The following is a 25,251-nucleotide window of genomic DNA, read 5'->3' as shown; positions in this document are numbered from 1 at the left end:
TGAATTCTTAGACCATTCCAATATACCCAGGTTTTGACCCCCTCTAAGGATCTCACTGATTGGCATATTAAAGACAGCCCAATCCGACACTTAGTGTAGTATCATATCATAATCGAGTCTAGGGGTCAGGTGTAACAATCCAGTTTGACCCATCTATCTCCAAGGTCCAGGGCAATACTAGAATTCCAATCCGGTTCAGGGTTTCAAGAAACCCACACTACATGTAGCTCAAGTCTCACTCTGGCAGTTGAGACAAGCCACCCCAACCAACTTGGCAGCACATCAGTGTCAACCTTGGCAGGATAAATCTCCCCAGATCTATCCAACGGCTGTGAAGATTTTAAACTAACACGAGTCTCATATGTGTCCAATTTAAGGGTATTACACAAAAACACACCATAATAACATAAATCAAATATGTACTTTATTCATTTACATTAAAATGTCATAATGTACATCATTCTGATTGGAACTAAGGGCATACACTGTCTAATAGTATTGGTACTACATAGACACTCGTGACCGGTTTACAACCAACCCTCCCCTTGCGATGAACCTAAAGAGTGCACCGCAGGACTACGATAAATCTAGTGAGACACCACCGCCAAACGGTGACGTCACCTTCGCCATGTCAGTTAAGTGAGGCATGCACGAGGCAGTAGCACACACGCATTATGAGGACCTCTGAGTGAAAGGGAAGCTGATCCTTGGATAGAGACACGTGTTGAAGCCCCAATAGTGCCCTTAATGACTGACAACGAATACAATATTCCCTTTCCTAGTAGAAAATGAGCACCTCTGGCTCATTCCTTTCAGGATCTCGGGATCTTCCCTATAAATAGAGAACCTTCTCGCATGGGAGGACAATCATCCAATCATTGGTTAACCCTATCATCCAATTCCCTCTTTATCCTCTCCGCCTCGACTTTCTATTTGGTTGCTCTTCCCTAGCCTATTCTGTCCTTCAAGGAGACCATTACCCTCACCCCCCTCACCACTTCACTCACAATGGGCAAATACCAGAAATCAATAACCAAACTGGCAGAGAACAGAACACTTCAAACGTTCGGTAAATCGAGAAGCTTCTACCGATCGGTATACACAGGGGCCTCCAAAGGCCAAATCCTGGGAATGAAGGGGACTGATGAACAAATGGGGCCTTCAACGACAATTAAGCGCAAGGAGCCTCTAAGAATCCTTCCAACGGCCGCTAAACCTAGTAGCTTTGAGCTACCTTCCAACGGTGAACGAAGGGAGGGGGCCTCCAACGATCAAAGCCTGAAAATGAAGGAGACCAATGAACAAATGGGGCCTTCAATGACCGTTGAACACAGGGGGCCTCTAAGAATCCTTCCAATGGCCGCTAAACCCAGCTTTGAGCTTCCTTCCAATGGTTGGTGAATGAAGGGTGTCTTCAACGGCTAGTGAACGGTGAACACAAGAGGGCTCTAAGAATCCTTGCAACATTCAAAAACTTGGGAAGATGGAGAGCGAAGAAATTTCTTCTTCTTTTTGAATTCAGGGGTATAATGGGAAAACAACCAAATTTTTCGTTGACGTGTGAGACAGGTGGAGTCGCCCATAAATACTAATTTGTTAAGTGGTGTCGATGGGGGCTTCGAATGCTATACTGGGCTACTTGAGATTTCGTTTTCTAAGGTTGACTTGGTTGTAAAAACCCCTATATTTTTTAGGGTTATATTCGAAAATTGTTAATCGGGACAAAGTATGTGTTTGGTTCCTGGGCATTTATTAAATAAACATTTGTACTTAATTTGGTGTCAAAGCTGAGAAAAATGGTTGGTCCCTTTATTGACAACTAGTGCCCATTAGGCGCCACATTAGCGGAATAGTGAATAAACGCTTAATTGTTGGGTGAAGGAAACATTAAAACGAAGTTTCACCCAACGGTTGACGTACACATAAATCAAGATGAACTTTTATTAATACCATAAATGTTGGATAAATACTTAACTGGTGGAGGAAACATTAAAACAAAATTTTACCCAACTATTGACACATTCATAGTCGTTCGGTTTGATTGGTAGAAGTCCGATCCCTTGTGGAGATAAAAGGACTATATAGTCATTTAATAAAAAGAACAAGGGCAAGTGGGAATTTAACTGAAGTAAATCCAAAGAAAGTGATGGTGGCGTGACTGGCGTCAAAACAACAGACAAAATCCGGCGTCGTCGGGCGTCAAGCCTAACGTCAAACTTCAAAAGAGGGAAGAAAGATGAAAAATAAAAATTAAAAAAGGCCGACATGAAAGGTGGAAGAAAGACAATCAGCAGAGTTATCGAAAGGCGAAGCCAGAGAGACAGATTGTGAATAGCTATCAAATTACCATCTCAAAGCTCTATCCTTCTCTCCATCACACACACATCTTTGGATCCTTCTTCCTGTGTCGTACAATCTGGGGAGAAGCTACAATGCATCAATTCTTCTCGGATTCTCTCTTTAACTCTTTCCAGGTCGGTGAGACAAGATCTTCGAAGGATCTGCTTAGAATCTTCAACTATCTAGGGCTGTCTTTTGATCAAGACATTTCTGTTCTCTATCTATTGCCTATGAAACTAATTAGAACCAGAGAATTATAGATGAGTCTCAGTCTGTAATGCCAAATGATGGAATTATTTATTGTTGTTTTCAATTCTAGTTATGTGATTTCTTTGAAAAAATGCACCAATATCTTAACAATCTGATCGAGTAAGTTTAAATTTTTGCTGGAAGAATTAAAGCTTCTCTGGCTTTAGTTATGCTGTCAAAAGGAATTTCTTGTTTGGTGGTGCAAAAACATAGGCAATTTGTAAACATGGGAGGTCAGGCAGTTTGACAGAATTCCTCACTTTATGTTACAAGCTATGTAATATATTGCAAGTGGTCCTCTAAGAATTTAATTATCCTTGACAAATGCTATCTAATTGTTATGGGAGAGAGTCGTTACTTAAATTAGTTACATGTTTCTTTTTTTTATATGTATAAAATCTCCAGTTTGGTACTGTTAAGAGATTTATTGCGTTTCCTTTTAAATGTGTCAAAGATTTGGAAATTGGACGAGAAATTGGCAATGGAAGAAAATCAATAGGGTGTCTAAAGTTAATGGTTACAGTTCTCAGAAAAGCAGGATTTTATTTCCTCCTTGAGGGTAAGTGGTATTTGAAAGATAAACAAAAAGAAAGAATTTGACTTTGCCGTTTAATTGGGGCCTCAACAGTAAGTAAAACAAACTTCAAATTTATTATGAATGACATATATCTAAGTAAACTTGATACATAAAATATTTATAGTTCATTCTTAAAAGGAGCCCCACATCACTATGGAGTATGGCTCAACCCAAAGATCCACTGTTGGGGCCTCAGCAGTATCAAATTCTACATGTTTAAAAACTACAAACAGAAAAACCGGTTGCAGAATTAGCAAAAAGTCTCATTTCATGGTCCGGTGTGCTAGTGTGTACAAAGCATTATCAAAGGATTGGGCACAGAAATAGGACAACTTGTTTAGGAATATAAAGAATATTAAGCGCTCTAAGATGATACTTTAGAGTTCAGAGTAACTAACTAAGAAAGGTTATCAGAATTCATAATAAATATCAACTGAACTTGTTAGGATCTTATAACATTATTGTGATATTAATACAATTCTACTGTTTATTATTGAAAAAACCTGTTAAGATCTTATAGGCTATCGGATAGTGGGCTGGTCTGTTTCCCTGAATTGCCATTCTTCAAATAGTGCAGTGAATTGATCTTGTTGGGATTTTAATGACTTAAATTGGAAAAAAGTGAGAAAGCTTGTACAGTAGTTTAATCCATGGTGATGAGGCTTTTGTGGAAGGGCATTTTAAAGCTTGATGGGAATTTTTCTTGAGGTACTGCTTTTTAGGTAAGGAAAGTGAAAAAATTATAGGCTCAGTAGGAAATCTGTTAGTGTCCTTCATCTTAGCAATGGTATATCTGTATGTTTAGGCCAGACAAAGATGCAGATGTTGTAACTGCTACTGTACATGTTTGCTTGGGGTCAGATTTTAGGACAAAACTGATCATTGTGGTTGCTAATGTTTACATTTTTTTTTCCAGCTTGTTGTTTGTTCAGTTATGATTTTCTCTAAGTGAAATCTCTTCCCCTTTGTATCATTTATTTTTTCACTAATTTCACTACTATAAAGGCAATTTGTAGAGTTCTAAATGATAGGCGATTAGAATATATCCTTGAACTTTTTTTTTGTGGCTGGAAGAAGAGTCAGTGGACCCTAATACAAATGTTAATCAGAGTTGTAAATGGAATGAAGTGATGGCTCTTTCTCTCTTTTGATTGGTGATAGGAATCAGTGATTTAAAAGGCACGCCTAGGCACTCAGGCGAGGCACATTTTAAGGTATGTGCCTCGCCTAGGTCCTAGGCGCAGCACTTTCAAAAGGCGCTTTCCTAGTGCGCCTTTTTAATTTTTTTGCACCTTTTGTTCTTTTTTGAACCTAACGACTGGGCCTGCCCAAGCCCCTCGAGGCAAGCCCAAACAAATCCATGTTTGGGTCTTAAATTCTCAATCCTTACACAAAAATAAATGATTTTAATGTTGTTCATTCATTCATCCTAGTAAAATATCTTCTTAAAAGACAATTTATATTATAAAATAATTATTTTTGTGTAAGGATTGAGAATTTAAGACCCTAACATGGATTTGTTTGGGCTTGCCTAGAGGGGCTTGGGCAGCTTGTAGAATCAAGAATGCAAAATGTTTTACATCACATTATCTATTTGAAGTAATGCAATTGAGGAAAAAAAGAAATTGTGGGTTTTGCATGTTTGAAAATGTTTTGTATGTTTGATTTTATTTTTAAATTTTCTTTTGAATACACTTTACATTTTATGTTTATTTTTTTGAATTTTAGATAATAGTTTTTTTCAAATGTTTATTTTGAAATTAAAGTTTATATTTTTATTTATATTATGATTAGTATTTTTATTAATTTTTTGAATTTTTTGACATTTTTTTTATAGTTTTGCACCTTGCTTTGAAAAAGGTGCATGCCTCGCCTTCCCCTTCTGCTTTTTTTGCACCTTGTGCTCTTAAAACACTGATAGGAATGATGATTTCTTGGTTAAAGCATTCTTTGATTAGATCATGTATGACCATCCTTTGATTTTCCCTCAAGGAAGCAAGTTAGCAACTGCAAACATCTTCTAGACATTCAATATAGCACTTTATTTGGGATTAACTGATTATTGTAAAAAGTTACTACAATGTTTATTTGTTTGGTGTTAACTGATTGCTCTAAAAAAGTTAAAATACAATCTTTTCCTTTTTTTTTTCTCTTCCCTTAATAGTCCTTAAGCTCTTTGGCTTATTTGAGGTTTAGAATCATTTTGTAAGGTAGCTGTTTCTAGTTTAATATATTTTATAACTTGGTTAGAATCAGAAATTTAGATGCAGCAAGGTTTTTTGATATCTTGAAGTGTGATAATTCTCTTCCTAAGATTCTATAAATAAAAAGACACATATTGGCTACATATTCTATCTTTCCCATTGAGTCCTAATTTTTGTAGAATATGTCTTCAGATCTTTCTCAGTACCTTCGTCTAAATCATTTTGGGCCTGGATTTATTTCAGAGCATTTTCTGGACCAGAACTAATCCATTTATTCTACTTCTAGGAAAAAAAAAAGAAAACTGAAGACATTCACTATCTTCTAAATATTTCTTATTTATGTTGCCTTTTGTTTTTTGACTTTAGGATGCTATTGTCCCATCAGGAGGATTGTTGCCTGGACAATATGGAGTGAAGAATCATAAAGAATAATAAGAGTGTAGCAAATATTAGTGTCTGCTTACGAGGAGGCATATTTAATGGCGTCCACTGATCTAGGACATGGTGGTGTAGGCAGTTCAAGGGCAGCGAACAGCTTCAAGGGGTCATCTAGCTCAGTTGACTGGCTTGGGAGAGAGATGCTGGAGATGAGGCTGAGGGACAACAGGCTGGATCAGGATGATGATAAAGTAACATTCTGTTTCATAGTTAATTCTTCATGTAACTATTTAGATGGGTTCGACTATGATACCAAAAAGACATAATATCCAAAAAACTTATGACCAATCAACCAGTATCATAAACATGTTAATCAATCAGGTGGCATTTATCAAAATCCATAGGTGGTTTTTGATTTGTCAAAGCTCTTCTAGTACCATGTCTTTCTGGCATCATAGATTTTCCCCTATTTAGATATCTTGTGATTCTTTTTACATTTTTTTTTCTGGAATTTCTTTTGAGTGTGCAACCTACCTTTAATTTTTCCCTTGTTTAACATGGAAAACTTTATTTATTTGTGAGAAAGAATAGGTAATATTTACAAAAAAAGTAGTGCTTTGCACCACATATATTACATCAGGTATCCAACAATGTGATCCCTGTTGGCCCCTTGCTTTGTGAGAAACGGTTTGGAAACTTGGGTAATCGAAATGCAGGAGCCTTTCGCATTAGCTTGTTTACTTAATTATTGTCATTATTTCTGTTGCAGGATAGTGAACCAGATATAATTGATGGCAATGGTGCTGAGGCAGGACATGTAATAGCAACAACTATTGGTGGTCGAAGTGGTCAATCCAGGCAGGTTGAAAGCAAATTACCTTTGAAGAGATTTATTCTTTTGTTCAACACATGCCATGATGATCTTCCTTGATAAATATGCATTTTAGTGATGTCTCGACCTCATTGACAGACAATTAGTTACATAGCAGAACATGTGGTTGGAACAGGTTCTTTTGGTGTTGTTTTCCAGGTAAGCAGAATGGAAATTTAGTTTCTTCACATCCTTAAATTGTTTATTCTTTAGATAATTCATTACTACTGTGTGCAGGCAAAATGTAGAGAAACTGGAGAAATTGTTGCTATAAAGAAAGTTCTCCAAGACAAACGCTACAAGAATAGGGAATTGCAGATAATGCAAATGATGGATCACCCTAACATTGTTTCCCTCAAGCATTGTTTCTTTTCAACAACAGACAAGGAAGAACTCTACCTAAATCTTGTACTTGAATTTGTCCCTGAGACTGTTAACCGTATTGCAAGGCACTACAGTAGGATCAACCAGCGAATCCCTTTGATATATGTGAAGCTCTATACCTATCAGGTTGGTACATCCTTCCTGGTGCCATCCAACATCCCCCCACCCCCATCATTGGCTGCATGAATTCTGTTTTGCTGGAGATAACAGTAACTTCTTGTTTATTAATAAATCCTGTTGCAAATTCACCTTCTTTTAATGGTAAATGGTTGTTACTCATCTACTTAGTTCTTATAGCTCCTCCTTGTCAACATCCAAGTGTGCTAGTCTTGAATGAGGCAACCCCATCATGATAAAAAGTTATAAAAAAATTGTTAGAATCGACAGTACAAGGGTAGTTAAGTCTTTTGTCTATCTAATTAAGGTTAAGTTGTCTATTTTATCTGGGTTTAAGTTGTGTGTCCCAGACTTAATGAGGGACAACTCTATCTTTTGTAATCTAATACAAAGAGTATAAATACAAATTGGGTCGGCTGAAAGAGGTGACTTTTCTTCTTCTCAGACCGAACCCTTTCTCCTTCTCTCTCTCTCTCTCTCTCTCTTTTCTTCCTCTTCTTCTCTTCTTACTTACTTAAGACATAGAACTGAACTAGGGTTTAATCGAATTATTCACATGGTATCAGAGCCATAGGAAATCAGTTTAGAACTCAGTTTTATTTTCTCTCCCTTCGTCCTCTTGATATCGCCATATCAGAACTTCTCTTTGAAGTAACTTCTAAATGAATTGGAGGATCGATAAGGGACCAAAAAAGAGTGGTCGTTTTTCCTTTTTCGAGGTAAATATGATGCTTCCAGTTGCTGTGGTGGTGGCCATTGTGGTGGTTTGCTAGAAGCCCTTTACTCAATGACACGAAGGGAGCTGGTTGTGGACAGGTGTGAACAGAAATCTCTAGTCGACTAATAGTGGAGTGTGTTCTCTTCCTTTTGGGCTGGATTTCATCCATGTGGTAGTGTTGATTGGTAGATATGCATATGAACCTTTTTCTTTTCTCTGTTTATGTCTGGATACGTGTGGTGATAGTAGGGTTTTCAGGTGCTGAACCCATGACAGCAGCAGTGTGGTCATAACAGTACTGTATTGTGTGGTGTGTGGTGTAGTGCTGAATAGTGAAGGGCGATTTTTTGCTTATCATAGTTGAATTCTTTTATGGTGTGAGGTGATTTTGTTATGATAGCAACAACTGGAGAGGGTAGTGATAATAAGATAGGTGTTATGATTTCTCCCGGTTACCTGAATGTTCAAATGACCTCTATCAAATTAAATGGTGAGAACTATGTGCCTTGGGCTAAATCTATGGAAGTGTTTTTGAGAGCCAAGAAAAAGATGAAACATGTGAGAGGAGAAACCCTCTTCTGATTCTTGAGGGTTTAGTGAGTGGGAACAAGAGGATGCGTAGATTATGGCCTGGTTGTGGAATAGCATGGAACCTAAAATTAGTGTGAACTTTATGTTCTTGGATACAACTAAGGAAATCTGGGACCATGCTAAGAAACTCTATTTTGGCCAAGATAATACCACTAGAGTGTACCAACTTTACCAAAGAGTATTTTAACCTGAAGCAAGGTAATCAAAGCTTGGAAAAGTACTATGCAAGCATGAGAAACCTCCGTAATGAGCTTAATGTGTATCATCTTCTAACTCCAGATGTTCAAATTCAGTAGCAACAGTGAGAGCAACTTGATGTGACAAGGTTTTTTGTGGGTTTAAAACCTAAATATGAATGAACTTGCTCGAGCACAAATATTGGGTGGATCTGCTCTCCCCTCTCTTGAGGAAGTGTTTGCCCGACTTTGGAGGATTTTTATTGACCCTACAGAGTCTTCCTCTATCTTGGACAGGTCTGGTTTTGTGGTGACAAGAGGGGGGGGGGTCGTGGAAATAGAGGTGGTGGAGGTGGTCTTGGATTTCCAGGGACCCGAGGTGGTCTTATGTTTAATTGTATTGGTGGCTGCAATGGAGGTTGAGAGTTAGGGGGAGGTCGTGGTGTTATGGGCCCGCGAATAGGATCTCGTCACGGGTCGGTCCACGGGGAAAACCTCCTGTTTTCCCTTGTTCCTCCCTTTCCTTGAAGAACCTATCTTGCTGCCCTAAAGGTGATTTGTTCAAGAGATCACCAACTCTCCTTTGCTCTCTTTCTTGATTGAAATTTTCGATACCTTTATTGAATAATATCAGCTCCTTAAATAGGAGATTACAAGAGGTAGAATCCTACTTTTAGGAGGACTCCTTGCTAATCTACTACTCTATCCTATTAAACTGATAAGATAAGACTCCCTTAATCTATCCTACTGAACTGATAAGATAAGATATGATAAGACTCCCTTAATCTATCCTACTAAACTGATAAGATAAGATAAGACTCCCTACTAATCCATACTACTGAACTGATAAGATAAGAACACTGAATAGATAAGACTCCTACTAATCCCTGCTACTGAAAACAGATAAGGTAAGAATACTGAATAGATAAGATAGGATGAGAACACTAAATTGCTGCTGCTGAGAACACTAAATTACTATTGCTGCTGCACTAAATTACTGTTGTTGTTGCCGGCGCCCACATCACGTGGTAGAGAAAGAAGTACTAGTACTAGGAGATGCATATACTATGGATTAGAGGGACATACTGTTAACTTCTGTTATGACTTACATGGTCCACCCAACACTTGGGCTAATCATGTTGTGACTAGTAGTGGTGGTACTGCTAGTGAGAATTAGCAAGCTGATTAGACCCCCTCCACATCTATTGGTGCTTCTGGAAGGAAATGGTGAGTGTCCCATGTAAGGTATATGAGAAGTTTCTTCAGACATCCTCTCAGCAGAACACAACTACTCTTGCACTACTCTTGCACATTCAGGTATGGCTTGCTTGGCTTCCAAACCCTCATACTGGATCATTGACTCTAGAGCCTCTGATCATATATGATTGGGACCTCGAGTGTCTTTTCTTCACTTTCTCAGTCTTCTACATCCCAAACAGTTATTCTTGCTAATGGTTCTACCTCTCCCAATTGTGTTGTTGGTGATATTGATCTTACCTCCTTATCTTTACCCTCTGTCTTATATGTACCCAAGTTCCCTTTTAATCTTATGTCTATTAGTAGATTAACCAAGTCACTTAATTGTTCTATAACCTTTTATCCATCTTCTTGTGTGTTTCAGGATCTCAAGACGGGGATGAAGATTGGTGGAGGGCATGAGGCAGGTGGATTGTATTATCTTGATGGTGGTGGTCCGAAAGCAACTCTTTAGTCATCTTTTACTCCTCTCCAGTGGCACTGCAGACTTGGTCATTCGTCGCTCAAGGCTCTGAAGTTTTTGGTCCCGTTTTTAAGTCGTCTTCCACCGTTGGATTATGAGTTGTGTCAGTTTGGGAAACACCATAGAGTCTCTTTTAGTCCTAGAGTTGATAGTCGTGTTTTGAGTCATTTTTCTTTAGTCCATTCAGATGTTTGGAGTCCAAACAAAGTTGTGACATACAATGGTTATAAGCATTTTGTAATTTTTGTTGATGATTTTTCAAGGATGACATGTCTCTATCTTATGAAAGGCAGAAGTGAATTGTTCTCTATTTTTCAAAAATTTTATGCTGAAATTCGTACCCAATTTGGAGTTCATATTAAACTTCTTCACTTGGATAATGCAAAAGAGTACACCTCAACACCATTTCAGAAATACTTAGAGCACCATGGGATAATTCACCAAACTTCTTATTCTTATACCCCACAACAGAATGGCGTGGCTGAACAGAAAAACCAACACTTACTTGAAACTGCTTGGTCAATTATGCTTGATATGAATGTTGCAAAGCGTTTTTGGAGTGATGCTGTCCTTACATCAAGTTTTCTCATCAATCGGATGCCCATGTGCATCATTGGAAGTCAATCTCCTTTCTCAATCTTGTTCCCTACTCTTTCTCCTTTCTCTTACTCTTAAAGTCTTTGGTTGTGTTTGTTTTGTTCAGAATTTAGGGTCTGGACTAGACAAGTTAGATGCACGTGCTACAAAATGCATTTTCCTTGGTTACTCCAGAACCCAGAAAGGGTATAAGTATTATAACCCTAGCTCTCATTGGTTCATTGTGTGTTCTGATGTCACTTTCTTTGAGTCGGTCCCATTCTTCTCGAATGCTGATGTCCCTCCTTCTGCTCCTATGTTTCCACTTCCAGTCCCAGTTGAGGACCTTCTTCTTATGGTTCCTATTCTATCTTAGTCATCGTCTTCTCCAATGCAGGTTAATACTACAAGGCCACCAATCACACAAGTGTATACTCACAAAAGAGCACTAGCTCCTCCTCCAGTTCAGCCCTCGTTGACGGATCCTGTGGTTGCACCTCCTCCTTCTGGCCATGATCTTCCTATTGCATTGCAGAAAGGTAAACGTAGTTGTACATCTCATCCTATTTCTCATTATGTTTCTATTGTTCACCTTTTTGCTTCCCATCGACATTTTATATCCTTGTTATCATCTATTTCCATTCCTAAGACTGTCCAAGAAGCCATCACTTCTCCAGGGTGGCGGCAAGCAATGGAAGAGGAATTGTCTGCTTTGGCACACAACCACACATGGGAACTTACCACTCTCCCTCCCAGTAAATATGTTGTTGGATGTAAGTGGGTCTACAACGGTTGAAAGATAGGTTAGTGGCCAAAGGCTATTCTCAGTTATATGGTGTTGACTATACGAAGGCATTTTTTCTTGTGGCTAAATTGGTTTAGTTTAGGTGTTGATTTCTTTAGCAACAATTTATGATTGGCCTCTCTTTCAGCTTGACATAAAAAATGCCTTCTTACATGGTGATCTATTTGAGAAAGTATATATGGAGCAACAACCACTAGGGTTTGTTGCTTAGGGGGAGGATGGTAAAGTTTGCAGACTTAAGAAGCGATTTATGGACTGAAACAATCTCCACATGTGTGGTTTGGCAGATTCAGTGGAGTAGTGAAGAACTTTGGCATGAAACAGTGTCAAGTAGACCATTTTGTGTTCAATTGTGAATCAGAAGCTGGGAAAATCTTGTTAGTGGGGTATGTGGATGATATTGTCATAATTGGTAGTGACAACAATGAGATTGACAGGTTGAAAAACTTTCTACAGGATCACTTTCACCCAAAAGATCTAGGTAAGCTGAAATATTTCTTGGGAATAGAAGTTGCAAGGTCAAGGCATGGAATTAACTTGTGCCAAAGGAAGTATGTCCTTGATTTACTTGAAGAAACAAGGTTGTTGGGTTCCAAACCAGCTGAAACACCCATGGAACCGAATGTTGAGTATTGATGCAGGTGAAGAGTTTGATGATCCTAGAAGGTACAGGAGGTTGGTAGGAAAATTGAACTATTTGACTATTACTCGGCTAGATATATCATTTGCTGTAAGGATGGTGAGTCAGTTTATGCAACATCCTCGACTCCTGCATTGGGAAGCAGTTCTAAGAATAGTTAGGTACCTGAAGGGAGCTCCAGATCGTGGACTGTTATACAAAAATGGAGGAACTCTTGACATAGAGGGGTACACAGATGCTGACTGGGCCGGATCTATGTTTGATCGGAGATCCACTACAGGGTATTGTACATCTTCCTTGGTGGCAATTTGGTAACTTGGAAGAGCAAGAAACAAACAGTGGTGGGAAGAAGCAATGCAAAAGCTGAATACAGGGCTATGGCTCATACTACATGTGAATTAGTGTGGTTGAAAAATCTTTTGTAGGAAATGGGGTTCTCAATTGACAGGCCCATGAGATTGTACTGTGATAATCAAGTTGCTGTCCACATTTCTTCTAATCCAGTCTTTCATGAGAGAACAAAGCATATCGAAGTTGACTGCCACTTTGTAAGAGAGAAAGGTGATCAACGGAGTGATAAATACAACTCATGTGAGTTCAGGAAACCAGTGGGCAGATCTGTTTACAAAAGGGCTGAGTCGGGGAAGGGTGGATTACATATGTGACAAGCTGGGACTATATGATATATACTCTCCAGCTTGAGGGGGAGTGTTAGAATCGACAGTACGAGGGTAGTTAAGTCTTTTGTCTATCTAATTAAGGTTAAGTTGTCTATTTTGTCTGGATTTAAGTTGTGTGTCCCATACTTAATGAGGGACAACTCTGTCTTTTGTAATCTAATACAAAGAGAATAAATACAAAGTGGGTCGGCTAAGAGAGGTGACTTTTCTTCTTCTCAGACTGAACCTTTTCTCCTTCTTTTCTCTCTCTCTCTCTCTTCTTCTTGTTCTTTTTCTTCTTCCATTCTTACTTCAGACCTAGAACTGAACTAGGGTTAATTGAATTATTCACAAAAATGATGTAATCATTATCAACCAGTTTGTACGAGTGTAAATTTGGTTGGTTTAGTAAGGTGGAGGAGAGGAAGACTGGTAGTTTGATTGGATGTTAGGAAGGTGGGGGCAATGGAGGAGAGGATGAATGTCCTCCAGGCGAAGCTAGTTGGGAGACTTGTGGGAAATGAGCTGGGTGCTGAGAAGGTTGAATCTTGGGCAGTTTTGGAATGGGGAAAGGAAAGGGTGATGGGGGGTGAGGAGACTAAATGGTGGTCTCTTCTAGTTTATTTTCATAGTAGAGAAGTTGTGGACTGGGTTCTGGACACAAAAAGCAGAAATGCAGAGAGATTGATTTACGTTTGGGGAAGTGGTTCTTGCCATCAGGGATGGTAAGTGATAAAAAGAGAAGATGTGCAATGTGGCTTGGTGTGGTAGCATCCCTCTGCATGCATGGAGCATTCTCACCTGTCAGGAGATTAGGGAATGCTGTAGGAAATCCCCTGCATTTGATAGCAGAAATAGTGCTTAGGATAAGCTGGACATGGCAAGAATCCTGGTGGAGGTGAATGAGGTTTCCTGTATCCCAAGTGTGTTGACACTTAAGTTTGCAAGGGAATTGTATGACCTCAAAGTAGTGATGGGAGGGGAGGATGGTTCTTCATCTAGACCAGCTCGTATAAGTATGCCATCCCTCTTGTTACCACAACTTCTCCATCTACTGATGTTCCTACCTTATGCCGTCTTACTAGAGTTTCCAGATCACCTGACCGCTATGGTTTTCCCTCAGACCATAATTCTTTCTCTGATGTGTTTGTCTGTCACAAATATTCCCAGATCCTACCAGCAAGCCATTTTCTCACACACACTGGAGAGATGCAACAATGCCAGAAATAGGTGTAGCATCAACAGGAATAGAAACATTATTGGGCACAGGGGCCATACCTGTATCTCTATCAGCTCGACGTGGAATCTCAGATGAGCCAATGGGAAATGTAGGTTCCTCTACTAGATATGGGGCAACAGGTGGCGATTCCCTACTTTGGCTTTAGCGAACCAGTTGGAGCATCAAAGGTTGCTCGTCAGGCGGTAGAAAGAATTTCTGGATCTTTCTGGATTCTGGGTTCTATTAAAAAGCTCTCAAGGTGTTTTGTGAGGGGATACAAGAGAAGAATAGCTTGAATTTTCTTGGGAAGATAAAAAGAAAATAAGGTCTTCAGTGGCTGGACGTTAATGAAGGATGGAGGAGAGGTTTGGTTCTGGCTAATAGGTGGAAGAAGTTTTTTGTTGTGGAAAAGAAGAGATTCCTGTTAAAAGAGACAGGTGGTAGCTCGGCAATCAAAATCAGAGAAGACAGAAAATCTGTAGTGGTGTTAAGTGGGGAACCTTCAAGTTGGTTGAAAGGGTTCATCGATGGCACTTTATCTTCCATCACAGAGACTGGATGGAAAGGGGAACTATATCTGCAAATGAAAAAATTTATTGTGGAGAAGAGCAATGATGGGAGATTTCATTCAATTGACAGAAATGTTCAGACCTGGTAAGAAGCAGATAGTTTGTATTCCTTCTGGAAAAGAACAAGGGTGGCTGATGTTTGCGGAGGCCCTGGACATTTATGAACAGAGGATGTGGCTTCTGGAGAACTGAGCAGAACGCATGAAGGCTCCTATGGTAATCCCCAAGTTGAGACACTCGTCTGAGAATACCTACGGCGCGAAGAAACCGGTAGGAGGAGGAGGGATTTGTGGAAGTTCCATATGCTCGAAATTGATGGCTGAGGGGAGTATGGAGGAGTGAAGAAGAAGAAAGGTGGTTAGATTGGATAGAAAGGTGGCTGACTGGGGAGGAGTTTTGCAGGATATAATGTTCTTTGTTCCGGCAATAGAAGGGGCAGCCGATTTGAGAATCTGCTCAGAGCTGCCACTAGAGAGGGAATAGCAATGGTAGAAAATTGGAAACCCTCTTGCAACGAGGTGGAAGTAGAGTGCGACATCATTAGCCTGAAAATAGTGGGATCCCTCCTGCCAATAAAATTGTAATCTCTTTTCTATAACATTTGATTCATAAGATCTTGCTGTTGCATAGATGGTTGAAAACCTTTTTAAAGATACCAAATCAACCCAAACGTGAAAGTTTTAACCCATTGATAATAGGCATAAATAAAACTGGAAGAGATCAACTTCATTTTATCCAAAATTTAAAAACTCTCTATAATACTTTTTAACATGTTTTTTTTTATTCACTAGACTAGTTAAAGACACTTATAACAAGTTTAAAGTAGAAAAATACATAAAGAAAGGTCATTACCTAATGTTACAAATTAGAAAACTACACAGAAAAACCAAAATTGAGAAAATATAGAATATCCAAAAATTATAGAACTGTCATTGCTGACATTTTCCTGGGTTCTACTTCTTTCATATCCTAGTCCTGTATCACATATGCTTGTAGAAGAGGGCATAATTAGTCAAATGAAGTTAATTTTTGGTAGAAATGCTACAGTTGATCCTTTTCTTTAATTGGCAAAAACAAGAAAATATTCCTTTGTTATTAGTCTATGTCAGAAAAGAAAGGGAAAGCATAAAATGAGATCTTGAATGGTCTCTTGAGAATCCACTGAGTTATAGAATCAATCATGTCCAGCACAAATGTTCTTTTTATTTGGTAGAGTTGATCTGATACTGGCGTGAATACATTCTTACCTTTTTCATTGATATACAGGCTTCAGTTCTCTCAGTGCTATTCTTTTTCCCATTTTGGTTTTGGTGCAGATCTGCAGGGCACTTGCTTACATACATAACTGTGTTGGTATTTGTCACCGTGATATTAAGCCCCAGAACTTACTGGTATGGTGCTTCCTACTGCACTGAGTAAAATTGTTGCTTTTCACTACCATGTGTGTATACTTGAGTGATGCAATTTCTTTTGAATTGGTCCACATTTCATTGGTTTGGTGGCTATATTTTATTTTAAATTTCCTTCTAATTTCAAATTTAATGCCTTAAGCAGTGCGGCTCCTGTCATTATCGAAAATTGGAATTGGGTGTTTAACTCTTAAGAGTGCAAGTCAATGTGCTATATTTACTTACGAATGCAAGTCGATTTGTTGCATCTTTGCATGGTAATGTAATGTTGGGAGTGAAATGACTTTATTTATATTCAGAATGGAAACCTTGAATCAAGGTGGCGTGTGATGAAGGTTATAACCTAAAGATGGAATATGCAATTAAATCAAAGTCCTTATTCTGTATGCAAATTGCCATGTACTGAATGCTTTTGTTTCCATTGAAAATTGAAACCATTTTGAAGAATATGATAGTGGAGAATTTGGACTTATCATTAATTTCAGGATGAAGAATATGATCTTTCCTTCTCTTTTGGTTACAACTTAGAATGCTCTGGGTTGGATGTTTCAATCTTTTCCATAAAGAAATCCTTGTAGGGATGACACATAGGGAGGGCAATTTTCTTTTAATCTTTTTCTGGTGGGTCATTTTATTAAATCCACCAGAAGAAAGAAGATGAATGGGTTTCTAAAGAATGGATTATTGTGACACTGGTAAAGGTCAGAAATTTAGGTGGAGGTTTGTTTATTTTCATTTTTTCTTGCAGGGAAGAAGTGATGCAGAGCATCAACCCTGCTACCCCAAAATAATCGATTGCAGCCCATTCAACCTCCATCAGACCCTGAGGAGGCCACAAGTCAGTTCTTTAAACAACGGGACCACCCCACGGGGGCTAAATTGCATTCTCAAAGGGGGCAATGCCTGCCCTGAGGCGTACTTGTTAGTTCAACCAAGTGGACCTATGTCATCTTCGGTTTCATTTTTGAAAAGGCCCTTTTAGGTGCCAACTTATGGTTCTCATTATAAGAGTTATTTGTCAAGTTATTATTCCTATCATAAGAGTTATTTTCAGTTTCGGAGTCTTATAAGAGTTATTTGTCAGTCTATGATTCTTATCATAAGAGTTATTTTCAGTTTAGGAGTCTTTCTAATTGTTTTCTAAGTCTGAATTATTTTCAGCTTAGTAGTCTTTCTAATATTGATTTCCTAGTTGTTTTCCAAGTCCAAGTATGGTAGGGTCTACTTAAGACAGCTAGAACAGATTGTAAGGCAGTTTTTTTTTTTTTTTTTTTTTTTTTTTTTCTGGAAGGAATAAATACAGTTTATTTATTTATTTTTGCTCTTCTCTTCTCTATTTTCCTGCACAAAACCACAGGATATCAACCCTGGTTTCTGTCAGATTCTTCATATATTAGCAGTTTGGACACTGCTAGAACTCAGCCCCTTCTTCCCTAAGCAAGTAGCTTAGGGATTGCTTGGTGGATTGTATAGCAGGGCTACTCTCTTGATGGCTGCATTAAGAAGCAGGGCTACCCTGCTTGTTATACCATAAGCAGTAGCTACATCTTGATTACTGCATTAAGAAGCCTGTAAAATTTTGTATGGGGAGTTGAAGCAATATTGCATGCCTGAACTTAGAATTAAAAAGTGTGAGAGGAATTTCTAAAGAAAGTGCTGAAAATTGGTTTTCAAAATTTTAATACAAAGAAAAATCTATTTGCTCTTATGAAGAGCAAATCTCCATACACGAGGGATGTTTTCTCTAGGACTAGAACTTCTTTAAGCAGCAGAATCCCCAACCCAAATTACAGCAATCAATTCAAGTTATAACTTATGGAAGAATACTTTTTATGAAGCTCTACAAGTGCAAAGACTTCCAGTGGTGTTCACACTCAGTCTAGCTTTAAATGTGTTGAGATTGTCATCAGATTATTATGCTTTTTTGTTTCTATGCTTTTTCCTTGCTAGCCATATGCTGTTTATGTCAGTATGATATTTATTTTGTTTTGTTTCTTATGTTTTGCTGCCTTGGGGCATTTATGTCTTTTCACCTGTAACTGAAGCTCAAAAACAAAATGCAGAAAGGCAGTAAGAAGAGTACTTTTTTCAATAAAGTTCAGAGTAAGATTAAGAAGAGTAAGGTGAAAACGAGTTCTAGTTCTCAAGATGAAGGTTTGTGTATGGATGCAGAAGAAGAGAAGAAAGAGAGTGAGATTGGGGAAAAGGATGATAAGAGTCAAGAGGAAACGCGGTGATTTTTGATAGAGTGAGGGAGGTAGAGAAGAATGATGATTTGGAAAAAGTCGTTGAAGAAGAGGTCCAAGTAAGTAAATTGTTAGGGCAGAATTTTGTGGGAGGGGAGGCAGTTGCAAGGAAATTGTTTAAGGAACTGGAAAGGGAATATCCTGTTGAATACTTATTCACTAGAGAAGTTCATATTTTTTCTTTCTGCATCTAGGGGAAGGCCTTGATTTTTGGGAGTTGGATGTGAATTTTGAATTGGGGAGTAGTCGTGGGAGGCTTGTGGGCAGACTTATTTTTCTTTTGAAACATCTGGGCAAGGGCTCAATTTTGTACTTTGAAAGTTGTTTTGGTGGGTGGTGAGCTTGTTGTTTTTTCTTTTGGTGATATCTTATCACCTCTTTCTGTACTCCTTTCTCTTTTAAATGGATAAATTTTCTTTTTAATTTATTACCAAAAAAACTATATGGTAATGACCTGACTTTGTAATTCAAACATCCTCACATTAGTAGGAATTGTCCATAGATGTAGACAGCCAAAGAAGCTTAGGATAATGTCACAAAGACTTATTCTCAGGCTCTAAATGTTTCAAGGGCCTACTAGTGAAGTACTGAAGTGAATAATTTGAAATAGGCAGAGGAACCTTAATTGGTTCACTTTTCTATACTGAACTCTTTTTGCAGGAGATTTATCTCTTAGAGACTGTTTTGTGGGAATGTAAAAAAATGCAGCTACAGACAGGAAGTTACTGGAAAGGAATGAAGCCTTTGAGTTTTTGTCTGGACTTAATGTATTGTGTCGTATTGTCAGGTAGGAAATTATTACTTGTGACAATATGACTTAGGGGTTGTTCTTTTGGTCTGTTTTACATGTCTGAAGTCTGAAAAATATTATTTTTTTTTCGGACTTCAGACTGTTCTTTAAAGAGGTCTTAGCACTTAAGTTTAGACAACAGACATGACAACATTCTTATTTTTTATCCCCAAAATGCTCTTCATACATTTTATTCATACTTTATTATTAGTAATACACTCTGAGGAGAATAGGTGATGGCTCATGTTGCAAACCCCTTTTGTTAATTCTACAGCTCGTGCTACACAGCTATAGTGAAACCTAAGGCTCCCAGTTAAAGGAAAAGGAGAGCAAATGGGAAGATAACAAGGAAGTTGTATGTGACTACTCAAAGAAACTAATACATACTAGGGACACTTGTTGGAAGTTATATTCTCATTGGTACCAAAGAGACTCTAGAACATGAAGGGGAATGCTATTCCTGCAGTTACTTCAGATTCTTCCCCTGGAGACATTAGCAGCAGTTAGAGCAGAGGTAGAGGGATATGTAGAGAGATTGGGCCAAATGGGCCTTAGTTTGGTGGCCGAATGGGCCTTGCTTTAGTTCAGCTGTTTATTGTTTTATTTCTACTGTAATTGGCTATCTTTATGGGCCCTTAACACATCAGTTCTTATGTTTATTGGGTCAGCTGCCTAACCAAGGGCACCTATGTAATTTTTCCTTTAAATTAGTCCGGCACATATATAAAGAGACTAAGGGAGTGAGAGAGGGATGTTTTTTCTTCTCTTCTCTTCTTTTCTCCAACTTCTTCTTCTTTGTCTTGAACAACTCTCTCTCTCTCTTCTTCCTTCTTATTTTTCTTGTTATACAAGTAGGAAATTCTTGGACTGGTTTTCTTCTTGGTACCAGAGCAAGTTCCCACTTATTGCTTTTCTTCTCTTAGGCCCATATACAATGTGTATGGAGAAGTAAGATGCTGATTGATTGAAGATCGGTGCTGCCTAGTTAGGGGAGATTTCTGGAGAAGATTTATCATTTAAATTGAGGCCCAAGGCAGGTTCTTGGAGATTTTTCCCAGAAACCCTAGCTGATTGGAGAAATCAGACTAAGGGGTTTAGAGATAGTTTGAAGCTGGCGCTTGGGGCTTAAAAGGGAGTTTACTGACCCATTTGGAGAAGTTTCTAGAGTCCCTGGTAGGAGTGGCCACAAATTCCCTCTCTTGTCCATTTTCTCCCATTCTGCCGGGTGCTGTGAAACCCTAGTTTTCTACTACATAAAATCTCATGTTAGTGTTTTTTGATTAGTAGTATCTTATTTTGATATTCGTTTGCCTCTGTTTGATCAATGGAGCATACTAGAAGTGAGACAAAATACCCTACAGACTCCGGATGTGGTCAGGGGTTTGTAGAGAATCTTTGTGGGGCAATGACTACTATGAAGCTAGATGGCACAAACTATTTGGCATGGTCTCAATCAATAAAAATTCATGTTTGTAGTAGAGGAAAATGGGGGTATATCACTATGAGTAAGACAAAACCCAAGGAGGATGATCCTACCCATTAGAAGTGGGTGCAGGATAATTACACTGTTTTAGGATGGTTGGTGAACTCTATGCAACCTCATATTAGTCAACACTACTTGTGGTTAGAGACTGCTAAGGAGGTATGGGATATTGTTAAGGAGACCTATTCATAGAAGTTAAACGTTGTTAGGGCCTACAAATTTAAGAATGATATGAATAATTTGAGATAGGGGGAGAAGCCATTAGTTGTGTATTTCTCAATATTGAGGTCTATGTGGTAGGAAATTGATTTGATGGAGACAATTCAATGGGGATGCACAAAAGATGTTGAAACTCATAGGAAATTACTGGAGAGGAATCAGTTTTTGAGTTCCTAACCGGAGTCAATCCTGAGTATGGTATAGTTAGAAAAAATGTGTTAGCTGAGGATGAGGTGACCCTTTCTTAGGCTTATTCTATGGTTAGTACTAAGGAGAGCAAGAGACAGGTTCAGATTGTGGAGGCCCCAATGGAACACTTTGCTAAATGCTAGGACGAAGCAAAAGAGTGGCACCAAGAGAAAGGAGGTTGTGTGTGAATACTGCAGAAGCCAAAGCACACAAAAGATACCTGTTGGGAGTTACATCCAGAGTTCCTACCCCCCAAATTCAAGAATAATAATAACAATGATAGAAAGAGTGGGAATGGGAAAGGAGGCAAGGCTGATGTAGCCACCTCCTGTAATGCTGAGAAGGGGCAATGTGATGAGAAGTCTATAGGGCTGAATATGAGAAATATGGCTGCATCATCAGTCATCTGGAGTCTACTTCAGCTTCCGCTCCACCCAGTAACAACTCCCCCCTCTACCAATGATCACTTAGGTATTCGTGCTACTATGAATCATGCCTCCATCTCAGGTAATCGTAGGATCCCCTAGATAATAGATTCTGGTGCTTCTGTCCATATGACTAGTGCTTCCACTTTATTCACTACTTACCAACTCTTATATGGTTGTGACAAAATATCCCTTGCTGATGGTTCTCTTGCCCTATCTCAGGAAAGGGGGGACATTAGAACCTCAGACTTCCTTACTTTGACTTTTGTGCTTCATGTACCTAAACTTAATACCAACCTACTTTCAGTTAGTAATTTGACCAAGTCTCTGAACTGTAGTGTAACTTTCTCTCCTTATTGTGTTTTTTAGGACATGAAATCTCAGAAGGTGATTGGGAGTGGCCTTGAGGCGAATGGGATATACCTATTGGAAATGCATGAATAGAGCCAAATACTACCTCAAAAATCAGCTTTTGGATCTACAGTTTCAGAGTTAGTTATGTCATGTTATATCATCGCTTGGGTCATCTATCTTTTTCTTCTTTAAAGATTTTGTTTCCTCACTGTTTGAAGGAGTCAGTATATTGAGTCCACATTGTGAGTCCTGTGAGTTTTCAAAACATTGTAGAAACTCTTATCTAACAAGTAATAAAAGATCCATTTTTCCTTTTAACATTGTTCACTTGAATTTGCTAGGGCCTTACCATTTACCTTGCATAGGAGGCTACAAAAAATTTGGTTGTATCTTATGGGTTCTCTCATTACACTTGGTTGTATCTTATGTGTTCACGTGCTGAAGTGCCTAAACTTGTTCAATAGTTTCATGAATTTGTGCTTACCCAATTTGACATCCAGATCAAAATATTCCGATCAGACAATGCTAAGGAGTATTTTAAGAAGGATCTTGCCTCTTATTTTGAGAAGTTTGGAGTTGTTCACCAAAGCTCTTGTGCCCACACTCCAAAACAAAATGGGGTAGCGGAGAGAAAGAATCGACACATTGTGGAAGTTGCTAGAAGCATCTTTTTTGCTTCCCATGTCCCTGTAAGGTTTTGGGTGATGTAGTGATGACAACTACATATCGTATTAACCGTATGCCTTCCTGAGTTTTGGGGTTCAAGTCTTCCTTAAGTGTTCTCTTTCTAGACAGTTGTAAATCAGTCCTCTAAATCTGATGTAAACTTGGGAAAATTAGAGAAAAAAGAGGAAGAAAAGAAGAGAACAGCAGTACAAGAGAAGGAAGATGGAGAAAAGAGGAGGAAGAAGAAGAAGAGTTCGAATGTTTCTTCCCTCCCTTTTCTAATCCTTTTACTAAACTTCAATCTTAACATAATTACAAGTATACCTTTAAGTGGGCGGCCAGCTAGGCAGTAACATAAAGAGAACTGGCAAAAGAAATAACAGGCCCATTAAGATAGGCCGATTAGCTAACAAATAAATAAAACATACTACAAGAAAAGATACTAGGTCCCATTCAGCCCAGTCTCTTTACACTCCCCTTCAAGCTGAGCATAGATGTCAATCATGCCCAACTTGCTTATAATGTGTCAGCTTCCCTCTCAGAACTCCCTTGGTCAAAATATTAGCCAGCTGCTCTTCTGAGGTGATGAATGGCAAACAAACTTCTCCTGAGGAAACTCTTTCCCGTATAAAGTGTCTATCAACCTCAATGTGCTTAGATCTATCATGTTGAACAGGATTATATGCAATATTGATAGCTGTTTGGTTGTCACAGTAGAGCATCATTGGCTTCTCATAGTCAACTCCCAATTCTTTTAAAAGGGATTGTAGCCACAATAATTCTGACACACCATGTGCCATAGCCCTATATTCGGCTTCAGTAGAGGATATGACAACTATAGACAATTTCTTACTCCTCCATGAAACAATATTCCTTGCCACCAAAGTACAATAACCTGAGGTGGATCTCCTATCATCAATACATCCTGCCCAATCAGCATCAGTGTATGCTTCCCGCTTCATTTGTCCATGTTTGGCAAATAGAATATCTTTCCCTGGAATACCTTTCAAGTAACACAGAACTCTTTCTACAACAGCTATATGAGTATCTCTAGGAGAACGCATAAATTGACTAATAATACTCACTGTATAGGAAATGTCCGGCCGAGTCATGCAAAGATATAACAACTTCCCAAGCAGTATCTGAAACACTCCCTTATCAGATAAAAGTTCACCATCTGTAGTAGAAAGCTTGTGATTAGGATCAATAGGAGTGGAGGCTGGTTTAACACCAAATTTGCTAGTCTCAACAAGGAGGTCAAGGACATATTTGCGTTGAGAAATGAAGATACCATCTTTAGATCGAGCAACTTCAATGCCCAGAAAATATCGGAGATCTCCTAAATTCTTGATCTCAAATTCAGAGTTAAGAAATCTTTTGAGTTTACTGACCTCTTGTCATTACCCGTGACCACAATATCATCAACATAGACTATCAAAAAGGTCACCAGAGAGCCACTTCTTTTCAAGAACAAGGTATGATCCGATTGAGTTTGTGTGTAACCAAATGAGACAAGAGCAGCCCTGGACGTCTCAAACCAAGCCCGAGGAGACTGTTTGAGACCGTAAAGAGATTTCTGCAGTTTACACACCTTCCCCTACATTTCCTTTCCATACATCCCTGGAGGCAAAGACATATAGACCTCTTCATGTAGATCGCCATTCAAGAAGGCATTTTTAACATCAAACTGGTGGAGAGGCCAATCAAAAGTAGTAGTTAGAGATAACAAAACCCGGACTAAGGTCATCTTAGCCACAAGAGCAAATGTCTCAAGATAGTCAATACCATACATTTGAGTGTAGCCTTTAGCAACCAACCTGGCCTTAAACCTCTCAACAGAGCCATCAGAGTGATATTTAATGGCAAATCTGGTTCCTTCCCTTCAGGCAAGTCAACAATATCCTAGGTATGGTTCTTATGCAAAGTATCCAGTTCAGCCATCATAGCATCCCTTCATTTAGGTTTAGATAAGGCTTCTGGTACAGACCTGGGTATCACATGGGAAGAAACAAAAGCAAGAAAAGAGTAGTAGGTAGGAGATAGAAGGTTATAAGATAGGTGTTTGGAGATTCAATGGGCTGTACACTTCCGCTTGCCCTTGCGGAGAGCAATAGGAAGATCAAGGTCTGGGAAGGATGTAGCTGGGTCAGAGGAAGGCTGATCTATTACCCTGTTACCTCAGTAATGATGGGAGGAGCAAGAGGCTCTTCTGTAGGAGTGGAAACAACTTGCCCATGTCTGAATTTGTGCCTTTGGTACCACCTTTGAAGTACGGGATGAGGAGGAATTACAGGAGGATGAGGTGGAGGAGGAGGGACAGGAATATTGGAGGTTGGCCCAGTGAGAGAAGTGGACACCTCATGAGATGACTCAAAAGGAACAAGAAGAGGAACTGCTAGAGACATAGCAAAGGGTTCCTCAGATTTCTCCCCCTCAGGAGGAATACTAAAGAAAGGAGTAGTCTCAGCAAATGTGACATCACGAGATACAAAACGAGTGCCATTAACTGGATCAAAACAGCAATATCCCTTCTGTGTGGGGGCATATCCCAGAAAAATACATTTACGAGCCTTAGGTTCAAATTTGTGCCTTTGATGGCTGTGAACATGCACATAGCAAGTGCACCCAAAAACACGGAGAGGAAGAGAGAAGAGATCCTCATCTGGAAAGAGAAGGC

At 38.9% G+C, this 25,251-nt stretch overlaps 1 protein-coding gene across 6 annotated transcripts in view; it reads left to right on the top strand.

The window, feature by feature from the left end:
- The first annotated feature begins 5,765 nt into the window (after positions 1 to 5,765).
- LOC104589033 (shaggy-related protein kinase kappa) overlaps positions 5,766 to 25,251 on the top strand; it is a 37,181-nt gene continuing 17,695 nt past the window's right edge. For all 6 annotated transcript variants that reach the window (XM_088888830.1, XM_088888829.1, XM_088888828.1 and 3 more), the window contains exons 1-5: positions 5,766 to 5,999; positions 6,518 to 6,610; positions 6,719 to 6,778; positions 6,857 to 7,129; positions 16,110 to 16,184. In XM_088888830.1, the coding sequence (XP_088744956.1) occupies positions 5,850 to 5,999; positions 6,518 to 6,610; positions 6,719 to 6,778; positions 6,857 to 7,129; positions 16,110 to 16,184 (651 nt within the window). In that variant the 5' untranslated portion in view covers positions 5,766 to 5,849. The remainder of the gene's footprint in view (positions 6,000 to 6,517; positions 6,611 to 6,718; positions 6,779 to 6,856; positions 7,130 to 16,109; positions 16,185 to 25,251) is intronic.

Source organism: Nelumbo nucifera, chromosome 5 (assembly GCF_055504915.1).
Source record: "Nelumbo nucifera cultivar China Antique chromosome 5, China Antique-T2T, whole genome shotgun sequence".
Classification (NCBI taxonomy): Eukaryota; Viridiplantae; Streptophyta; class Magnoliopsida; order Proteales; family Nelumbonaceae; genus Nelumbo; species Nelumbo nucifera.
This window is presented reverse-complemented; position numbering and strand designations above follow the sequence as displayed.